General features: G+C 40.8%; 1 protein-coding gene across 1 annotated transcript in view; it reads right to left on the reverse strand.

The window, feature by feature from the left end:
* TBC1D19 (TBC1 domain family member 19) overlaps positions 1-18,437 on the reverse strand; it is a 75,887-nt gene that overhangs the window by 18,350 nt on the left and 39,100 nt on the right. The window contains exons 12-15 of the mRNA XM_081924535.1: positions 15,933-16,007; positions 12,901-12,963; positions 3,932-4,016; positions 919-963 (exon numbers count right to left, since the gene is read on the reverse strand). Coding sequence (XP_081780661.1) covers positions 919-963; positions 3,932-4,016; positions 12,901-12,963; positions 15,933-16,007 — 268 coding nt within the window. The remainder of the gene's footprint in view (positions 1-918; positions 964-3,931; positions 4,017-12,900; positions 12,964-15,932; positions 16,008-18,437) is intronic.

The raw sequence follows: 18,437 nt of genomic DNA on the forward strand, positions 1-18,437 counted from the left end.
CTGTCTTACAGGCCCTGCGGAAAGAGATCAGATCCCGCAGGGCCCTGGTGTCAAGAGACAGAGCGTTCCACCAGGCCGGAGCCAGTGTTGAGAAGGCCCTGGCTCTTGTTGAGGCTAATCTAACTTCCTTAGGGCCCGGGACCTCTAGGGTGTTGCTATTTATGGACCTTAATGTCCTCCGTGGGGCATACGAGGAGAGCCGATCCCGTAGGTACGAGGGGCCTAGGCTGTGAAGGGCTTTAAAAGTCAAAACCAGCACCTTAAATCTGAGCCTGTACTCCACCGGGAGCCAGTGCAGCTGGAAAAGCACTGGGTGAACACGCTCCCATGGCAGAGACCCTGTGAGGAACCTCGCTGCAGCATTCTGCACCCGCTGGAGTTTCTGGGACAGCTTCAAGGGCAGCCCTGCATAGAGCGAATTACAGTAGTCAAGCCTGGAGGTGACCATCACATGGATCACTGTGGCCAGGTCGGGGCGGGAAAGGTAAGGGACCAACTGCTAGAAGGTCTTAGCGCAGGGCTGCCATATTCCAGTCCCCCAAATAACGGGGGGCCCGGTTTGCAAATTGTGCAACTCACTTGCACAATTGCAAATCGCATGGTGAGTTGGGAAAGGGTTCAGCAAGCCTGCTCCCACAGACTTCCAACTCCAAACCATGAGCTAGTGGCAGAAAGGCCAGCTCATGCTGTAAAAATTGTACTACAGCATATGCAAAATATGCTCAGCCAAAGACAACGGTTGGATTAAGCATGCCCAAACAGTGGCTAGAACATGATAAAACATGGTCAATTCTCTAAGAAAAGAACCCTGTTGTGTTTCCAGTTGTCCATTACATAAATCAGGAGAATTTGTGGTCTTAGAAATTACTGCAGTTTCCCCTTTCCCCACTAGAGGAGGCAACAGGATAACTGCTTTACCATTTGGCGGATAAAAGACAGCATATTCTTCCATGCCAAGTTTCCCTGTGAAAAGAACAGTCAATGGAAAAGAGTAAGTAACAGACGTACGGGAAGAGAACACAGACTTTTCAAAATTGAAAATGTAGATCTGATACAGTTAAGAAAGTGGAACGGCAGTGGGAGGTTAGGAATGATTATGATGTAAGGCTACAGAGCTGTAAAACAGACCAATCTACCAAATAATCTTCTAAAAGAATGAAAAATGAATGAGATCTATGCAAATACGTGAAACATGTCTTACTCAAACCTTTAATAGCCACCTACTGGATTTCTTAATATGAATTTTGGGGAAACAATCCTGTCCCCATTTCTGACTTCGCACGCAGACAAGCAAGTTGGACAGGATTGATTGATTGATTGATTGATTGAATGATTTTATATACCACCCTATACAGTGGTACCTCGAGTTAAGTACTTGATTCATTCCAGAGGTCCGTTCTTAACCTGAAACTGTTCTTAACCTGAAGCACCACTTTAGCTATTGGGGCCTCCTGCTGCTGCTGCGCCGCCGGAAGACGATTTCTGTTCTCATCCTGAAGCAAAGTTCTTAACCTGAGGTACTACTTCTGGGTTAGCGGAGTCTGTAACCTGAAGCATATGTAACCTGAAGTGTACGTAACCCGAGGTACCACTGTACCTGGAGGTCTCAGGGCAGCTCACAGACCAAGTGAGTGAGTGGTTTTCTCAATTCACTTGCCATTTAGCAACAACAGTTCAAATACTGAGCACCAAAGCAGATGTGATTGATGGTTCGCTTCTCTCATAGCTAGGTAGATTTAATTTAAAACAGTCCTGTGAGGCTGGTAGTTTGACCGGCAAACTATCACTGGGTGCTTAACCCTTTCTTTCTACGGCATTTCCCTGCTGTAATTATCCTACTTCATATCTATTTCGGAGGTGGGAAGGGACTTAAACATCCCTCCCACAATCACAGTTAAACTAGCAGCTGATGCTGCAACTTTGGAGTAAAAATGTCGCTGGGAAATCCTCATCACGGATCTTTCCCATCACATTTCCTTTGCAGCTAGGATTTGAACCTGCCGTTGCTCAATTGTAAGTGAAGGGAAAAGCTGACTCCTTTTGGCATACTCTCTCCACAGCGGCGCAGAGATACGGGACCCAAACCTGCCTCCATTCGCCTCTTCACCCAGATGAGCTTCTGAAGGAAAATGCCATATATCAGGTCTAAGAAGAAAAGGACTAAGCCCTCTCTGCAACGCCACTTCCCTGGTCAAATTAAAGTTCCATGCAGCTGTTAGGGAAAGGAAGTGTGAGGTCCTGATCAATTATGCCCTGGGTCACATCAGGCAGAGGAAGAGAGCAAAAAGTGGTGAAAACTCTGCTGCCCATTCAGTTAAAGGGCCACCACTTTTCCTCTCAAGGCATCAAGGGGAATAGAGCACACCATGGTTTTTTTGGGGGGGGGGATCAGTTGAGACCTTCTACTGGAAGAAGAGGATCTTAGGCTGTTCTACCCAGCACAATACAAAACGGCCTTCCTGCCTTCACTTTCTGTGAAGACAGATTTCCATGACAAAGCCAAGCGTCATTCCCTCTCCCCCTTCCCTTCTGCCTAGTTTCAGTAAGGCTTAAAAGAAATTAGCAGGACTTAAAAAGTGCTTTGCTTTGAGAGGATCAAACCTATTATTTAAATCTAGAGCGCAGAAGCATTATTCGAGCGAAACTGCTGTTTTAGCATATGCCTACGTGAATTTTAAAACACAGTGGTACCTTGGATTACATACACTTCAGGTTACAGACTCTGCTAACCCAGAAATAGTACCTCGGGTTAAGAACTTTGCTTCAGGATGAGAACAGAAATTATGCTCCAGCGGTGCGGCAGCAGCAGGAGGCCCCATTAGCTAAAGTGGTGCTTCAGGTTAAGAACAGTTTCAGGTTAAGAATGGACCTCCGGAACTAATTAAGTACCTAACCCGAGGTACCACTGTAGGGGCATTTTCTCTCTCTGAAGTTAAGCAGGGACCTATGGTGCGATCTGGAGAGAATGTAAAAGATGACAGTCATGCTTGGTTTTATGGTAGACGAAAATGCCCTCTAGTTCTGCTTTTGATCTGTTTTCGTCTTTTCTGTGAACCGCCCTGAGACCTCCGGGTATAGGGCGGTATATAAATTCAATCAATCAATCTTTCATAAATACTGTTCATGTACAGTATGTTTAGCAGTAAAAATCCAATCTGCAACACTGAATCCTGCAGGATTTTTTTTTAAAGCTGTATTATAAAACATAATTAGCATTTTTAAAATGCAGTAACAGTTGGGCACAAAGTCACAAGCATTCTGTTGGCCAGGAAATATACCTTTGTAGACTTCCTACTTTTATGGCGGGGAGAGAAATCCTATTATACAGTACAGCTGTTTAAAGTATTGAACTGCCTCACAGGTAGGCGACTGAAAAGAAAGCACAAACACACAGCCAGCTGCCTTTACAGTCACTAACAAAAACAGTATGGGTACATGTTATTTTTTCCCTCCACAGGGATAACAGTATCAGTGGGTGAGACTTGTCAGGAGAAAAGCACTGCAAGAGGGACGATTAGAATGACCCTCTTCCCCTGGTCTTCAGCTTCAAATTGCAGCCTCAGTATATAGAAGGAGGCTAAGCATGGAGAAAGAAACACAGAACTACACATAATGTCTAGTTCCGCTCTTTGTCAGACTTGTGCAACACAAGAATTGCCACCCCAAATGTAGCCTACCGGCTATGCTGCCAAGTGCTCAACCCCCGCAACAAAAAAGCGAATTAAAAAATCCACCTGTTTTTGCAGGCAGCACAAAAGTAGGTTATTTGTGGTGAGCCACAAATACAGTTTGCATTGTAGGGCTAAGACCTGGACCAGAGAAATCTGGTTTTGAGTCCTGCTCAGCCGTTGACGATCACTAGTGGAAGTCAAAGGCTGGTCACCAACAATAATCTTTTATAAATACCATCAATAAATATTTGTTTCTTTACCTCGAACGTATGACCTGGGTGGAGTAGCACTATTGTACGCAAAGTGTTCCAACACTGAAGTGTCTCGTGAGAAACAAAGTAATACCTGTAAAAACAACAACAGGAATATCAGAAACTGTTCAATGAATAAAATCACCTTGAAGTTTGACATTAAACTGCCATTTCCTGCAAAATAAAAATACAGGCAAATAAATTTGACTCGGTTAGCCTCTTCATCCTCTCAAGTTGTACTGGACACTTTGAGAAAGGTGAGTTAAATCCTTGAATTTCTCTATAACATGCAAATTGTCTCGCCAATTCAGAGCAAAGTATATCTAATTCAGACAATAGATTTGTCCACACTTTTACAGCAAAACTAAATGTAATGCAAGAGATTCATGATCAGATCTCCCATTTTCTGGGTTTTCTTAAAAGCAGCTAACAGGGAACCTCAAATTGCAGAAGGGGGGGGTTTAATATTTTCCATCCATGTCTCTGTCTCTGTCTCTCTCTCTCTCTTTCTCTCTCTCTCTCACACACACAAACCTGCTTATTTGTCCAGCTGTGGAAAACACAGGTGAAAACAGAATTACATTTCCAGGAGTGCTTCCATCTCTTAAAAATCTAAACAAAAGAACTGGTCTTTTAGAAAACTAATGCAAGTTTGAGGAGGAAGCAGTTTATCTTGCCTTCATTCTGAACAACAGCCAGAAATTCACTTTTCTCTTTGTATTCACCTCTGTTGTTATAAATTAGCTTTAAATTTTTCCTATTTATTAGCACTTTGTTGAGTGTACCATGTTTTGATAGTTTAGATAGGATCAAAAGCTGGCAATGAATAATGTTGGTTGTAAAGTGTGTGTTTAAGATAAAGGCCCTTTGTCATCCGAAAAAAATGTTAATCTGCAAAATAGTAAACTGCTCAAGGAGGTAAAAGCCAGAAAATTATTATGTCCTCTGTCAGAAGCGCAGACATTTTCCCAAGACATTTTTGCTTTTGACAAATATAATTATCAAAAGGCTGCGTTTACAAAAATATTAAACAAAAAGGAGCTGTCTGAGTCGATGATGTACAGTGAAACATTACCATGGCATTCTAGGTAGAATGAAGGCAAGATAAACTGTGTTTCCTCCTCAAAATTGCATTAGTTGTCTAAAAGAACAGTTCTTTTGTTTAGATTTTGAAGAGATGGAAGCATTCCTAGAAATCTAATTCTGTTTTCACCTGTGTTTTCCCCAGCTGGACAAATAACAGGTGGGGGGGGGGGAGGGAGAGGGAGAGATAGACGGACAGAGACATGGATGGAAAATATTAACCCCGCTTCTGCAATTTGAGGTTCCCTGTTAGCTGCTTTTAAGAAAACCAGGAAACTAGGAGATCTGATCATGGCTCTCTTGCATTACATTTAATTTTGCTGTAAAAGTATGGACAAATGTATGCAGCTGCATAGCAGACAGGAAGCAAAAGTATATGGATCTACATTCTACCTAAAACAAAAAAAAATCCTTCCAGTAGCACCTTAAAGACCAACTAAGTTAGTTCTTGGTATTGCATGCACACGAAAGCTCATACGAAGAACTAACTTAGTTGGTCTTTAAGGTGCTACTGGAAGGAATTTTTTTTGTTTTGACTATGGCAGACCAACACGGCTACCTATCTGTAACTACATTCTACCTAGAATGCTTTCAGTGCCATGGCAATGTCTCCCTGTACATCATCCACTCAGACAGCTCCTTTTTGTTTAATCTTTTTGTAAACACAGCCTTTCAATAATTACATCTGTCAAAAGCAAAAATGTCTTGGGAAAATGTCTGCGCTTCTGACAGAGGACCTAATAATTTTCTGGCTGAGATAATGGTTTTTACCTCCTTGAGCAGCTTACTATTTTGCAGATTAACATTTTTTCAGATGACAAAGGGCCTTTATCTTAAACACACACTTTACAACCAACACTATTCATTACCAGCTTTTGATCTTATCTGAACTGTCAAAACATAGTACACTCAACAAAGTACTAATAAAAAGGGAAAATTAAAAGCCAATTTAGAACAACTGGGGTGAATACAAAGAGAAAAGTGAAGTTCTGGCTGTTGTTCAGAAAGCAGATGCACACACTTTTGCTTCCTGTCCTGTTTCCTGCCATTTACATTCTCAGATTTCCCCAAGAACAGTGAAAGCCTTATATTTCTAGCAATAAGCAAAGCTGAGATGACCCATCCCTGGGCAGAGAGGCCTGGGCAAGCCACAAAGTCCTGCCAATTCAAGAATAGCTCTTTAGCAAGAACACTGTAACTCTTGAAACAAGAATAGTCAGGTTTTACGTCACTTTATTTATGTTTCGTGTAAATTTCATTTTACGTTAGCACTTGTTCAGATAGGGACCCATCAGAGAATACTGCCGTTCACCAAGGAAATTCAAAATGTGAAGTTTGTGTTTTATTTTGGTTTGTGTCCATTGCTATTGGCTGTTTTACACTGATATATAACTCCCTTGCTTTGTGATAGTCTGATGGCACCTATAAATAAATAAATGAATGAATCTGAACAACAGTCAGCAGTGCAAGGCTACCTCTCCTGCTAAGCAATGACTTAGTTTTAAAGAAGCTGGGGAGGATATGACTTGATCAGTCCAGACGTCGCATGCAATCCATTCTCCCCAATCACATCACTGCATTTGCTTGTATGAGACACAGAGAAACATCTGTAATGAGACATTAAGAAAACTGGCGGTTTTCTTTGCAGCTAAAACACGCACACAGACTTCATTATATTTGTATAGTTATCAAGGTGTTTGTGCTGAATCAAACCTAATGCCGTAGTACCACAAATGTCTGCATTTAGCCAAAATGAGATGGGAAAGACAAGTCCCTTCATTCTTCCCAAAGAATGAAGCGTTGCTCCCATCAGAGCTTATACATTAAACATGTGTCCTCTGATGGTTAAGGTGAACGTGGGAAGCAGATTTGCAAAGGAGAATCAAGTAGGCAGGAGGAAGGTACCTTGGTTAGAACAGAATCATAGAATCATAGAGTTGGAAGAGACCACAAGGGCCATCGAGTCCAACCCCCTGCCAAGCAGGAAACACCATCAGAGCACCCCTGACATATGGTTGTCAAGCCTCTGCTTAAAGACCTCCAAAGAAGGAGACTCCACCACGCTCCTTGGCAGCAAATTCCACTGTCGAACAGCTCTTCCACTGTCGAACAGGTTCTTGAGGGGAATCTGTTGCGGAAGTCCGTTTGACTTCGGAAAACATTCGAAAACCAAATCACGGGTTCTGATTGGCTGCAGGAGCTTCCTACACTCAATCGGAAGCCGCGGAAGACTTTCGGGTTCCAAAAAATGTCCGCAAACCGGAACACTCACTTCCGGGTTTGCGGCGTTTGGGAGCCAAAGCGTTCGAGTCACAAGGCGTTTGAGAACCAAGGTACGACTGTACTTGCTGTGCCAGCCAATAGTTCCCTGAAAATTCCACTAGGCCATTTTCTCCATAGGCAGGCCTGGCTAAACGAAAAAGAGCAAAAAACAACAACATGTCTCCAAGGATAGAGTAACATTTCCAGGGGAACTGGGGGGGGGGGGAGCATTCAGCAACCCCTTCCACCAAACGACACTCTATTCTAAGTGTCCCTCCCCACAAGGCACATGCACTTAGAGCCCCAGTTTTCACTTTCTAATATGAATTTTTACTCTTAGATAGCTGCCTGCTATGAGGTATAGGAGTGACCACACCTACAAGAAAGTTTAATTCTGTTCATTTCCTGCCCATTCGTTTGTTCTCTGCACCGGTCAGTGTTTTTGTTGACGAATTAGATGAACAAGGACACACACCATTTTTGCAAAATGATAACTTAGTACTGCCCTGCAGAGAGCAATTTACGGGTAACTGACTTATCTATATTTATCCCCAGGATTTTGAATGACATGAGATTATTGACTCTGACAGAGATGAGTTCGCACTGTCGTTAGCATTTCAGAGCTAACTGATTCAGAAAGTGGCGTTTGAAACTTCCATCAGTCAAAACTGTCAAGGGACCACTGACTGGAAAGTATTTTTCATTCTACCTGCTGTCAGTCCAGAATCTCCTTTTAATTATGAAACAGATTTTTTGAATTAATTTTGCCTGCCCAGGACTGGGCTGCACTTCCCCTGAAATAGCAGGTCCAGAGTATGAGGGTTCTTCTGGTTCCACCTTTGTCACTGGGGGCATAGGCAGCCTCAGTGGTTTAAGTGCCTTTTACCAGCTGCACTGGGTATAACAGCTACAACCAGGATAACTTGACCACAGCAGTTTAGGCATTGCTGACTTCAAGATTGGATTACTGCCATGCACTTGTGGGGCTTCCCTTCCACTTGATCCGGACATCTGGGCACCACAGTTCAAGAAGGACACTGACAAACTGGAACGTGTCCAGAGGAGGGCAACCAAAATGGTCAAAGGCCTGGAAACGATGCCTTATGAGGAACGGCTAAGGGAGCTGGGCATGTTTAGCCTGGAGAAGAGGAGGTTAAGGGGTGATATGATAGCCATGTTCAAATATATAAAAGGATGTCACATAGAGGAGGGAGAAAGGTTGTTTTCTGCTGCTCCAGAGAAGCGGACACGGAGCAATGGATCCAAACTACAAGAAAGAAGATTCCACCTAAACATTAGGAAGAACTTCCTGACAGTAAGAGCTGTTCGACAGTGGAATTTGCTGCCAAGGAGTGTGGTGGAGTCTCCTTCTTTGGAGGTCTTTAAGCAGAGGCTTGACAACCATATGTCAGGAGTGCTCTGATGGTGTTTCCTGCTTGGCAGGGGGTTGGACTCGATGGCCCTTGTGGTCTCTTCCAACTCTATGATTCTATGATTCTATGATTGCATTTTTTTGCAGAATACAGGTGCTGACAGCTGTGGGACTCTGTCACCATATAACACCTCTGCTCATAGATATTCACTGGTTGCCAGTTTGCTACCAAGCCAAGTTCCAGGTGTTACTGTTGGTAAAGGTTAAAAAAAGGTAAAGGACCCCTGGACAGTTAAGGCCAGTCAAAGGCGACTCTGGGGTTGCAGTGCTCATTTTGCTTTCAGGCCGAGGGAGCTGGCATTTGTTCACAGACAGCTTTCCGGGTCATGTGGCCAGCAGGACTAAACCGCTTCTGGCGCAACAGAACACCGTGATGGAAACCAGAGTGCATGGAAACGCTGATTATCTTCCTGCTGCAGCGGTACCTATTTATCTACTTGCACTGGTGTGCTTTTGAACTGCTAGGTTGGCAGGAGCTGGGACAGAGCAACGGGAGCTCACCCTGCTGTGGGGATTTGAACCACCGACCTTCCGATCAGCAAGCCCAAGAGGCTCAGTGGTTTAGATCACAGTGACACCCACATACCAACAGTAACGTTACTGTAGGTATATAAAACCGGTAACGTGGGACCTGTTCAAATCTGTCTTTTAGTGTTGTGGTACCTACACTTTGATACTCCCTGTTAATAGACATTTATTTATTTTTTAATGAATATTTATTGGTATTTTCAGCATACATATAAAAATCAAAAACAAAGATAAAAAATAAACAAAATAAAAACAACACAGAAATACAAAAAATTCAAGACTTAACAACAATTAAAAACACATAAAGTTTCAATTACTTATTTTCTTTTACCTTATTTCTCAGACCTCCTCACACCTCCCCTTCTTGTATTCCAATTTAAATTGTCAGTTCAGCAAGTCCTTAACTTATTTCTCCACTTTAACTTAATAATTTGTTCTAACCTGCTGTTATTTTACTTTTATTCTTTCTTCCATTTCCTCAATTTATATTTTTGCAAACCTTATTTCTATTTGATTTAAAAACCAATTTTAACTTATCCAAATTTACACATCAATACTTATACCTCATTAATTATTCTTAAACCTTTTCCCTAAAGTCGACCAAAATTTCCCTTCCACGGTTTTCCCAATTTCCATACAACTAACAAAAATATAAAAGCCAAGCAAATTATATTTGTATACCTTTTGGATTCCCAAACTCCGCCCACCCTTTTCCCGGTTCCTGTCCCCAACCAATATCCATCAGTCTTTATATGTTATTTAGCCTGGAGATCTCACGTCCGAGGCCCTTAAATCTCTCTCAGTTCCTCTCTGCCGGTCTTTTTGATAGTCTTTGATATTAAACCCCAAATCTCGGAGAGGCTCCGGCCCAACAGGATCCATATTGCTTCCAGCCAGACCTCCATATTTAAAAACAAAGCCTGTGGGGTACTCCAACTCTTGTTTCATACTCCTTTCAAATCCACCTGTTAATAGACATTTAGAGAAGTGCTTTTGCTGTATTTTTTTGGCACATTCTTGTTTAGGCAAGCCTATCAAAACATCTATATGGGGACACACTGGGCTATTTTTGAGGTTCTTCCCCACATTAAGGTTATTTTTAACTAACTTTTTTTGTATTTCTGCAAACTGCAGGCTTCCCCTGAACCTGCTAATACTTGGATATAGGTGCTGCTGCTTTGACTAGATAAGGACTCATGCTCAGATCATGAGTTTTCAATTAGTATATTAGCATTACTAGTAAAGAGGGATAGGGAGGTATAAATTCTGCTGTAGATTTTTAATATTAAAAAAAAACAGCATCATACATATCACACACAAAACAGGAGTCCTGATTATTGTTAATTTCTAGCATTCAGAGGACTAAACAAATCAGTCTGTCCTCTAAGGAGGGATACATTCAGCCACCAATATATTTCAGCTTGTTTTATGTAGCTATAATCGACAAAATGACAAGCCCACCCTAACAGCTGTGACTAATCGAGTTGAAAGTGCCACGAAAATGTGAAGCCTCCCCCATGACATTTATGTAGACACTGCAATCAAATACACATTAGGAAATTTGCAAATGTAATAAGCTTCCATTTAAGGAGATTAAAAAGAAACAATATATGCAAGTCCACACAAATTAGTTGGCTCTCCTTTACTAGAAGCAAAGGTAATAAATTACGGATGCTTGTTTACTTAAGACTAGCACTTCCCCATCCTAAGTGTTCAAGGTCGGAAACAGTGTTGTATAAATATAAGAATACAACATTTCCTGTGCAGAGGCTTTAGGACAAGAGGTTGCTTAATACTATTATATTTTAAAACTAGCATTTCTCTCTGGGAGTTCCTCCCAAAACTCTTATCTCACACCTTTCACAAAACTCACCTTTTCTTTGCCTTTTAATCTTCATCTCCAGCTGAAACATGGTTTTAGCACATCTAACTGCATTTGATCACATTTTTTTACCCTCCCATTTCCCTTCCTTCTTTATGATGCCATCAGTGACAAAATTTAGCTTGCAAGGTCCTTGGGGTAGTCCACCAACCCCTTTTGCTCATGTCATTCTGTGTAGCACCATATATATCTGTAGCTCTCTATATAAATCATGATCAACAATACTACTTTTCTCCTGCAAGCCCCATAGGACCCCAATGTGTACATGGTTTCGGCATGCAGAATCTGCACCAATATCTTTCAATATCTCTCCACAGTTGCTCTTAATAAGCTAGATAGCTTAGGGCTCATCCATACTGTTGTTTAATATGGATAGCAAGCTGGGAGTGGCCGCCGAGACCATGTAACACAGGTCCTGAAAGACCTACATTGGCTTCTGGTACGTTTCTGAGCACAATTCAAAGTTTTGGTGCTGACCTTTAAAGCCCTAAATGGCCTCGGTCCAGTATACCTGAAGGAGCATCTCCACGTTTAGAAGACCTCTGAAGGCAGCCCTGTTTAGGGAAGTTTTTAATATTCGATGTTTTATCGTGTTTTTAATATTCTGTTGGAATAAGTGGCTGGAGAAACCCAGCCAGATGGGTGGGGTATAAATAAATTAAAATTATTATTATATTATCATTACTGCACCTCCATTAATTCTCAGTTGTACACATCGCATTCTCTTACAAATTACTGCCTTTCCACTTCCTGCTCCCTCAATCTGGCTTTTCTTATACTAAGGATACTCCAAAGAGGAGAGGGTATGAGAAAATTCACAGTGTTCTGAAAGAGTATGCCGTATGGCCAAAGAAAATCAATAGAGGTCCAGAATTACTGCTATAAGTATTCGCCAGTGCACATCAACGGACAGTACAGAAAAATCTAGCATCTCAAAGTGTAACCCTTCCCAGGGTATTCAATTTTCAGAGAGTCTTAGATCCTTATCAGCTAGGGCTAACTTAGTAAAACCAGTCATCCAAACATTGTGGCTCCACAAAACGACAATTTGAATAGGAGTTTGGCTTAGCTTGCTAGTTATCTTTAACTTTTCTTTTTCTTTTCTTTTTAATACATTTTTATTAATTTTAACATACAAATTATAAAATGTACCACACAAATTATTACAAATATACTTTTTTTGGACTTCCACCAGCACCTCCGATGATCTTCTGTCTTAACCTCTTTTTATGCATTACTTAATTTTATATTGTCTTTACCTCTCTTAACTTATCATCTCCCCTTTTCCATTTTTACAATATTTCCAACAATACTCCTCAGAGAACTTCTTGCAAACCTAGAAATGTCGTCTGATCATCACAAATACTTTTCATATAGTTCGTAAATTTACTCCAGCCTTTGTTAATTTCTGGTCCCACTGGTTTTGAATCCTTCCTGTTAATTTGTCTAATTCTGCATAGTCCATATCTTTAACTTTGCTGGCTGAAGGTAAAAGTTAGCCATGCACAGGAATAGCTTAGTGATTCTGGACAGTGACTGATGGATCCATTTAATTGAGACACTAAGTCATCCAGACTGTAATCGTATACACACTTCCTTGAATGAAAGCCCCACCGAACATAGTAGAACTTCTGAGTAGGCATGCATAGGTTTCCGCTGCTGGTCAGCTTAGTGCAACTGTAATTCACTACCAGTTTTACTGGGCTTAAAAGACACCTGGAACAAATTGTATCTAATTTGCATGTCACTTTTCCCTACTGATAGGCTGCTGCAATAACAGTAATTACTTACCTGATATAAATAATCCTCAAACACGAAGTAGTAGTCATCATTGCTGGCTGTCAGCTTCACATCCTGTAAATGAAAAACCATAAAAATTTGAAGCTGAGAAGTATATTTTCCAGCTGGGAAGCTCCTGTGGTGCATTAGCATAACAAGATATTATTGTTGTCATGCTACAGAGTTAATAACTATGCACTCCACCTGTTGTCAATTTCACATTTCCTGCACACAGAAAAAAATCTATTAGTATCATCATAACACTAGGTACTGATATCCACATGCTTTTTGAACACGTCAATTCTAATTAGTTTTCATCAATGGGAGTTTCCCCACTCTTTCAATGGGAGAGGGAATGCAAATTATCTCACAATTAACATTTTAACTGCATTCCACAGTCATCAAAGAACTGAAAAACTAATCAGGCACCCCTTTGGGAGTTCTAGGTTTGTATTTCTCAGACAATAAGCTTTCCTTTGCCATGGCACGTGGCAATCTCTCTGAGAACTGAGGAATGGTTTTGAAGAAGTTTGAGACAATGCATGGAATCAAAGAATTTTAGAGCTGGAAGGGACCCGAGGGTCATCTAGTCCAGCCCCCAGAAATGCCATACCAAAAATGCTTGCGGATCCCAGCTGAAAAACAACAGTAAAACTATGCATTTCTAAAACAGTTTGCATTTCTGCATGCCCTTCCTGACACACGAAGAGGCCAAGGAATATGTTCTTGGTGGTCTGTAAATTGTTACAGTGTCTGTGTCTTACAGTGTCTAATTTATATATATGTATGTATGTATGTATATATATATATATATATATATGTATGTATGTATGTATATGTATGTATATATGTGTACAGTGGTACCTCGGGTTACATATGCTTCAGATTACATACGCTTCAGGTTACACACTCCGCTAACCCAGAAATAGTGCTTCAGGTTTAGAACTTTGCTTCAGGATGAGAACAGAAGTTGTGCTTCGGCGGCGCAGCAGTAGCAGGAGGCCCCATTAGCTAAAGTGGTGCTTCAGGTTAAGAATAGTTTCAGGTTAAGAACAGACCTCCGGAAGAAATTAAGTACTTAACCCAAGGTACCACTGTGTGTGTGTGTACATATATGTGTGTGTGTGTGTGTTTGTACTGAATAAAATAGCTACACAAACCATTTCTCTGGAAAATCACAGGAAACCACCTAAATAGTCTGAGCCGGTGAATTGTGAAGATGCATCACAGTTTGTTCTAATGTAACACTGCTGTGGCAGAATGTCGCACTGGTACAACACCACCAGAGACCCAGCAAAGGAGCATATCAGGGGAGAAGTCAGACTCAGAAAGTTTATATCCTATCCCAAAGTAATATGATAGAAAAAGAGATGATCTACATTAAAACACTCTGAACTCAGCAGAGAGCCAAAAACCATTTCCCCACTCTATTCGCCATGCTTGTCCTATCCATTCATGACAAAAGTACAGATGTCTGACTAACAGCCAAAGTAGACAATGTATAGGAGTCCATGGATGCTGTTATTGTTGGTTGTAAATTAAGGCAGGCTTTGCATTAAAAAAAAGTAGCTTCAGAAGGACTCTCATAAATCAGGGCTGTATTGAAGGATGACATTTAAGACAGACCCTCTCTCTATTCAACCCCAAATCCAAATCTGAGATCCAGCGCCGAGGGCCTTCTGGCGGTTCCCTCATTGCGAGAAGTGAGGTTACAGGGAACCAGACAGAGGCCTTCTCGGTAGTGGCACCGACCCTGTGCAACACCCTCCTTTCAGATGTGAAGGAAATAAGCAGCTATCCTATCTTTAAAAGACATCTGAAGGCAGCCCTGTTTAGATGGGCGGGGTATAAATTATTATTATTATTATTATTATTATTATTATTATTATTATTATTATTATTATTATCTTCTCACATGCTTATAGAAATCGAATCTCAACTTCTGTTTCCTCCTGAGCAAGTTGTGCATATAATTGTTATGCTGGAAGAGTTGAGACAACATTTCTTTCCGGAGAAATTGTCTGAATATCTTCTCTCCGCATCAGAAAAATCCGTCCACTTTGCAGAAGTTTCTCCACCATTTATTGATGTGGCTGATCAACCCACCAGCAAACACTGTGAAACAGGACATTGTGAAGGATGCAAAATATTGGCCAGGCTGCCACCACACTTGCAAGATAAAAACAACCTGCGATAGCGGCAAGGGCGGGGGGAAGCCTAAGGGGAAAATGGGAGAAGTTGGGCTAATGCCACTGCTAATGGTGTCCCAAAAAGGAAGCTTGCCCAACCCCTGCCTGTTCTTTCTTTTCCTTTCCAAAATAATTCAACGGGGGCGGGGGGAGCAGCAGAAATATTAACTATTGCACTGAACCATGGCAGATATACTTCAGATACATGCAACTTTAGATGAAACCTTTCACAAACTATAACAGTTGTTTTTCATTTGAAAGTACAGTGGTACCTCGGGTTAAGTACTTAATTCTTTCCGGAGGTCCGTTCTTAACCTGAAACTGTTCTTAACCTGAAGCACCACTTTAGCTAATCGGGTTAGCCGAGTCTGTAACCTGAAGTGTATGTAACCTGAGGTACCATTGTAGTAATATAGAGATTCTGACAAATCTCTATATTCAGCAAATAGATACAGATACAGTGGGACCTCGGGTTACATATGCTTCAGGTTACATACACTTCTGGTTACAGACTCGGCTAACCCAGGAATAGTGCTTCAGGTTAAGAACTTTGCTTCAGGATGAGAACAGAAATCGTGCTCTGGTGGCGCGGCAGCAGCAGGAGGCCCCATTAGCTAAAGTGGTGCTTCAGGTTAAGTACGGACCTCCGGAACGAATAAAGTATTTAACCTGAGGTACCACTGTACAGAGACAGAGAGAGAGAAACCTTCTAAATGGAGATCATTATCCCAGTTGGTATCTGCATTGGGCAAATTGTTTCAGGATGCCTCATGGAAAGAGACTCATAAGTAAAAATTGATGATGATGATGATACAAACCACATCAACAACAGATATATAAATTAGAAATACTCACTTTATAAATCAAATTGTCCACCAAAAGGTCATGCTGAATCACATTAGACTTCAGTTGTTCATAGTACAAAACATCCTGGAACGAAATAATGCTAAATATTATTCGTTGTGTGAGACTTAAAACAAATGACACACTTCATAGTGGTGTTTTGCTTATTTTAAGACCATATGATGTTAAAGTTGAAAATGGAGTAAGCAGCTTGAAAAGAAGGATATCAGGACACAATTGGAAAGATACTGTTGAGTATATCCCATTAAAATAAATGGGATATACTTTGTGCATAAGTCAATCAAAAACTAAAATCTTTTTCAAACATCCAAATATGTCGCTTCCTTCCGCACAACCAGGCAATGAAAATTATCAAGTCTTCATGAACTGTGGTAACTCTAGTAACTAATTCCTCCTGGAGCCAAAGGACAATATAAAATTGCTTTACAAATAAAAAAAATATGGCTCCATCTTTGCAAGTTTTTAAATGGATCTTAAAAAGCATTTTTATTTCAAGATGCATTTAATTAGGATGCTATGTGTTAAGAATTGATGCTTTTGAATTATGGTGCTGGAGGAGACTCTTGAGAGTCCCATGGACTGCAAGAAGATCAAACCTATCCATTCTTAAGGAAATCAGCCCTGAGTGCTCACTGGAAGGACAGAACCTGAAGCTGAGGCTCCAATACTTTGGCCACCTCATGAGAAGAGAAGACTCCCTGGAAAAGACCCTGATGCTGGGAAAGATGGAGGGCACAAGGAGAAGGGGACGACAGAGGACGAGATGGTTGGATAGTGTTCTCGAAGCTACCAGCATGAGTTTGACCAAACTGCGGGAGGCAGCGGAAGACAGAAGTGCCTGGCGTGCTCTGATCCAGGGGGTCACGAAGAGTCGGACACGACTATATGACTAAACAACAACAACAACATGTGTTAAGCTCTATATTGTTTTAACGTGCTATTCATAGTTTTGGATCTGTATAATGGTTTTATATATTTTCTAAATATTCCCAGTTGAATGAATGAATCTTTATTGCTAAAAGCTATAAGCTTCGGATACAAATAAAGCTATAAGCTTAGGATACAAACAATGCGTAGGATACAAATAACTGATTTAAAACTGAACAGCAGCAGCAACAGAAGCGAAGCAAACATGCAAAAATCATTCTTGCATAAGTTAAGCACTCCACGTTTCACACTCCCACTTATGATACTTGTCTTGGTGCCTAGCTCTCAACTTACTTGCAGCCAAGGCAAATTTTGCAACCCGTGTAGTAATAAATGCATTATTGCCAGCCAGCAAAATAGAGATTTTCTAAATAACTAATTATTATTTTTTATGTGAGCCACCCTGGAGGGCTTTGCTCTGAAAGTCAGCATACATTGGGGTAGCAATCCATGCATCCATCCATCCCTCAATCAATCAATCAATCAATCAATAATATTCTAAGTATACAACAGAAGAGAGTGAAACTTAAAGAGCCTATAAAATAAAACTGCAGGGGAAAAGGAATTCTGCTAAATTCATGAGGCAAGAAACTGGAGGGTAACAGTTAACAATTTTCCCCAAGAACGTCAGTGGTATTCCTCTAAATAATTTATGCAAAGCTATAGCCTCTTCACAAACATAGCTGGCTAGAAGCAGACTCTAGCCAAGCAAAACCTAGAAGCAGAGATACAGCCATAAACACAGCTCACATGGATCCTATCAGGGAGACAGAAGCCACAGCTGGAAGAATACAATTAATGACTTGGCATACAAACGTCATGATGGCTAACATAGTTTTGGAGGTGGTCACTGCAAGCACTTTGGCATAAAGAGGGGGGGGAGAGAAAGATAATAGAAACTTGGTTCTCCTTTTAAGGCAGCATATGAAAATATAATAGTTGTAAAATATACACATCACAACTGTGTTTATTGTATTAAATTATCTGCTTTTTCCATAAACACATTTTGTTCTATTTTAGGATTTTGAAGTTGATGATAGGCAATTGCACATCATTCCACAGATGGAAGAAGATGTAAAAAATTCAACAGTGCAAAGGACAAGACTTAACGATGAAAAGGAATGCGAACTAGATACATTCAGAATATATATAAATAATCTACTTATCAGGTATACAAGCCTTTCTCCCAAACACAGTAACCTGTCCATAGAATGGGGGTTTGTATAAGTAGAATACAAGTTACGTATGTTGAACTATGAAGAACTGATCTCCTGTTTTTGAAATTTAAAAAGTTTTCACATGAATGTGAAAGTGGATTTGTTATTTATATAGCATATCACATGAATAAGCAACACTATGTCGGTGCCCTATAGACATGGCTTAATTTACAAGTTTTTTAAAAAATAAAGTTCTAAGAATGTGTGCTGGTGAGTCATTGGATGTTACGGCAACCCTGCATTAACGGGAAAGAGCCAAGATCCAAAATATGAACCTATAACATAATATTATACAAGCTTCATAATTAAGAACAATGACTACATAGGTAGGAATGTTGCAAAAAAACAAAAA

This window comes from Podarcis melisellensis (assembly GCF_964234715.1).
Source record: "Podarcis melisellensis genome assembly, chromosome: 9".
NCBI classification, from domain to species: domain Eukaryota; kingdom Metazoa; phylum Chordata; class Lepidosauria; order Squamata; family Lacertidae; genus Podarcis; species Podarcis melisellensis.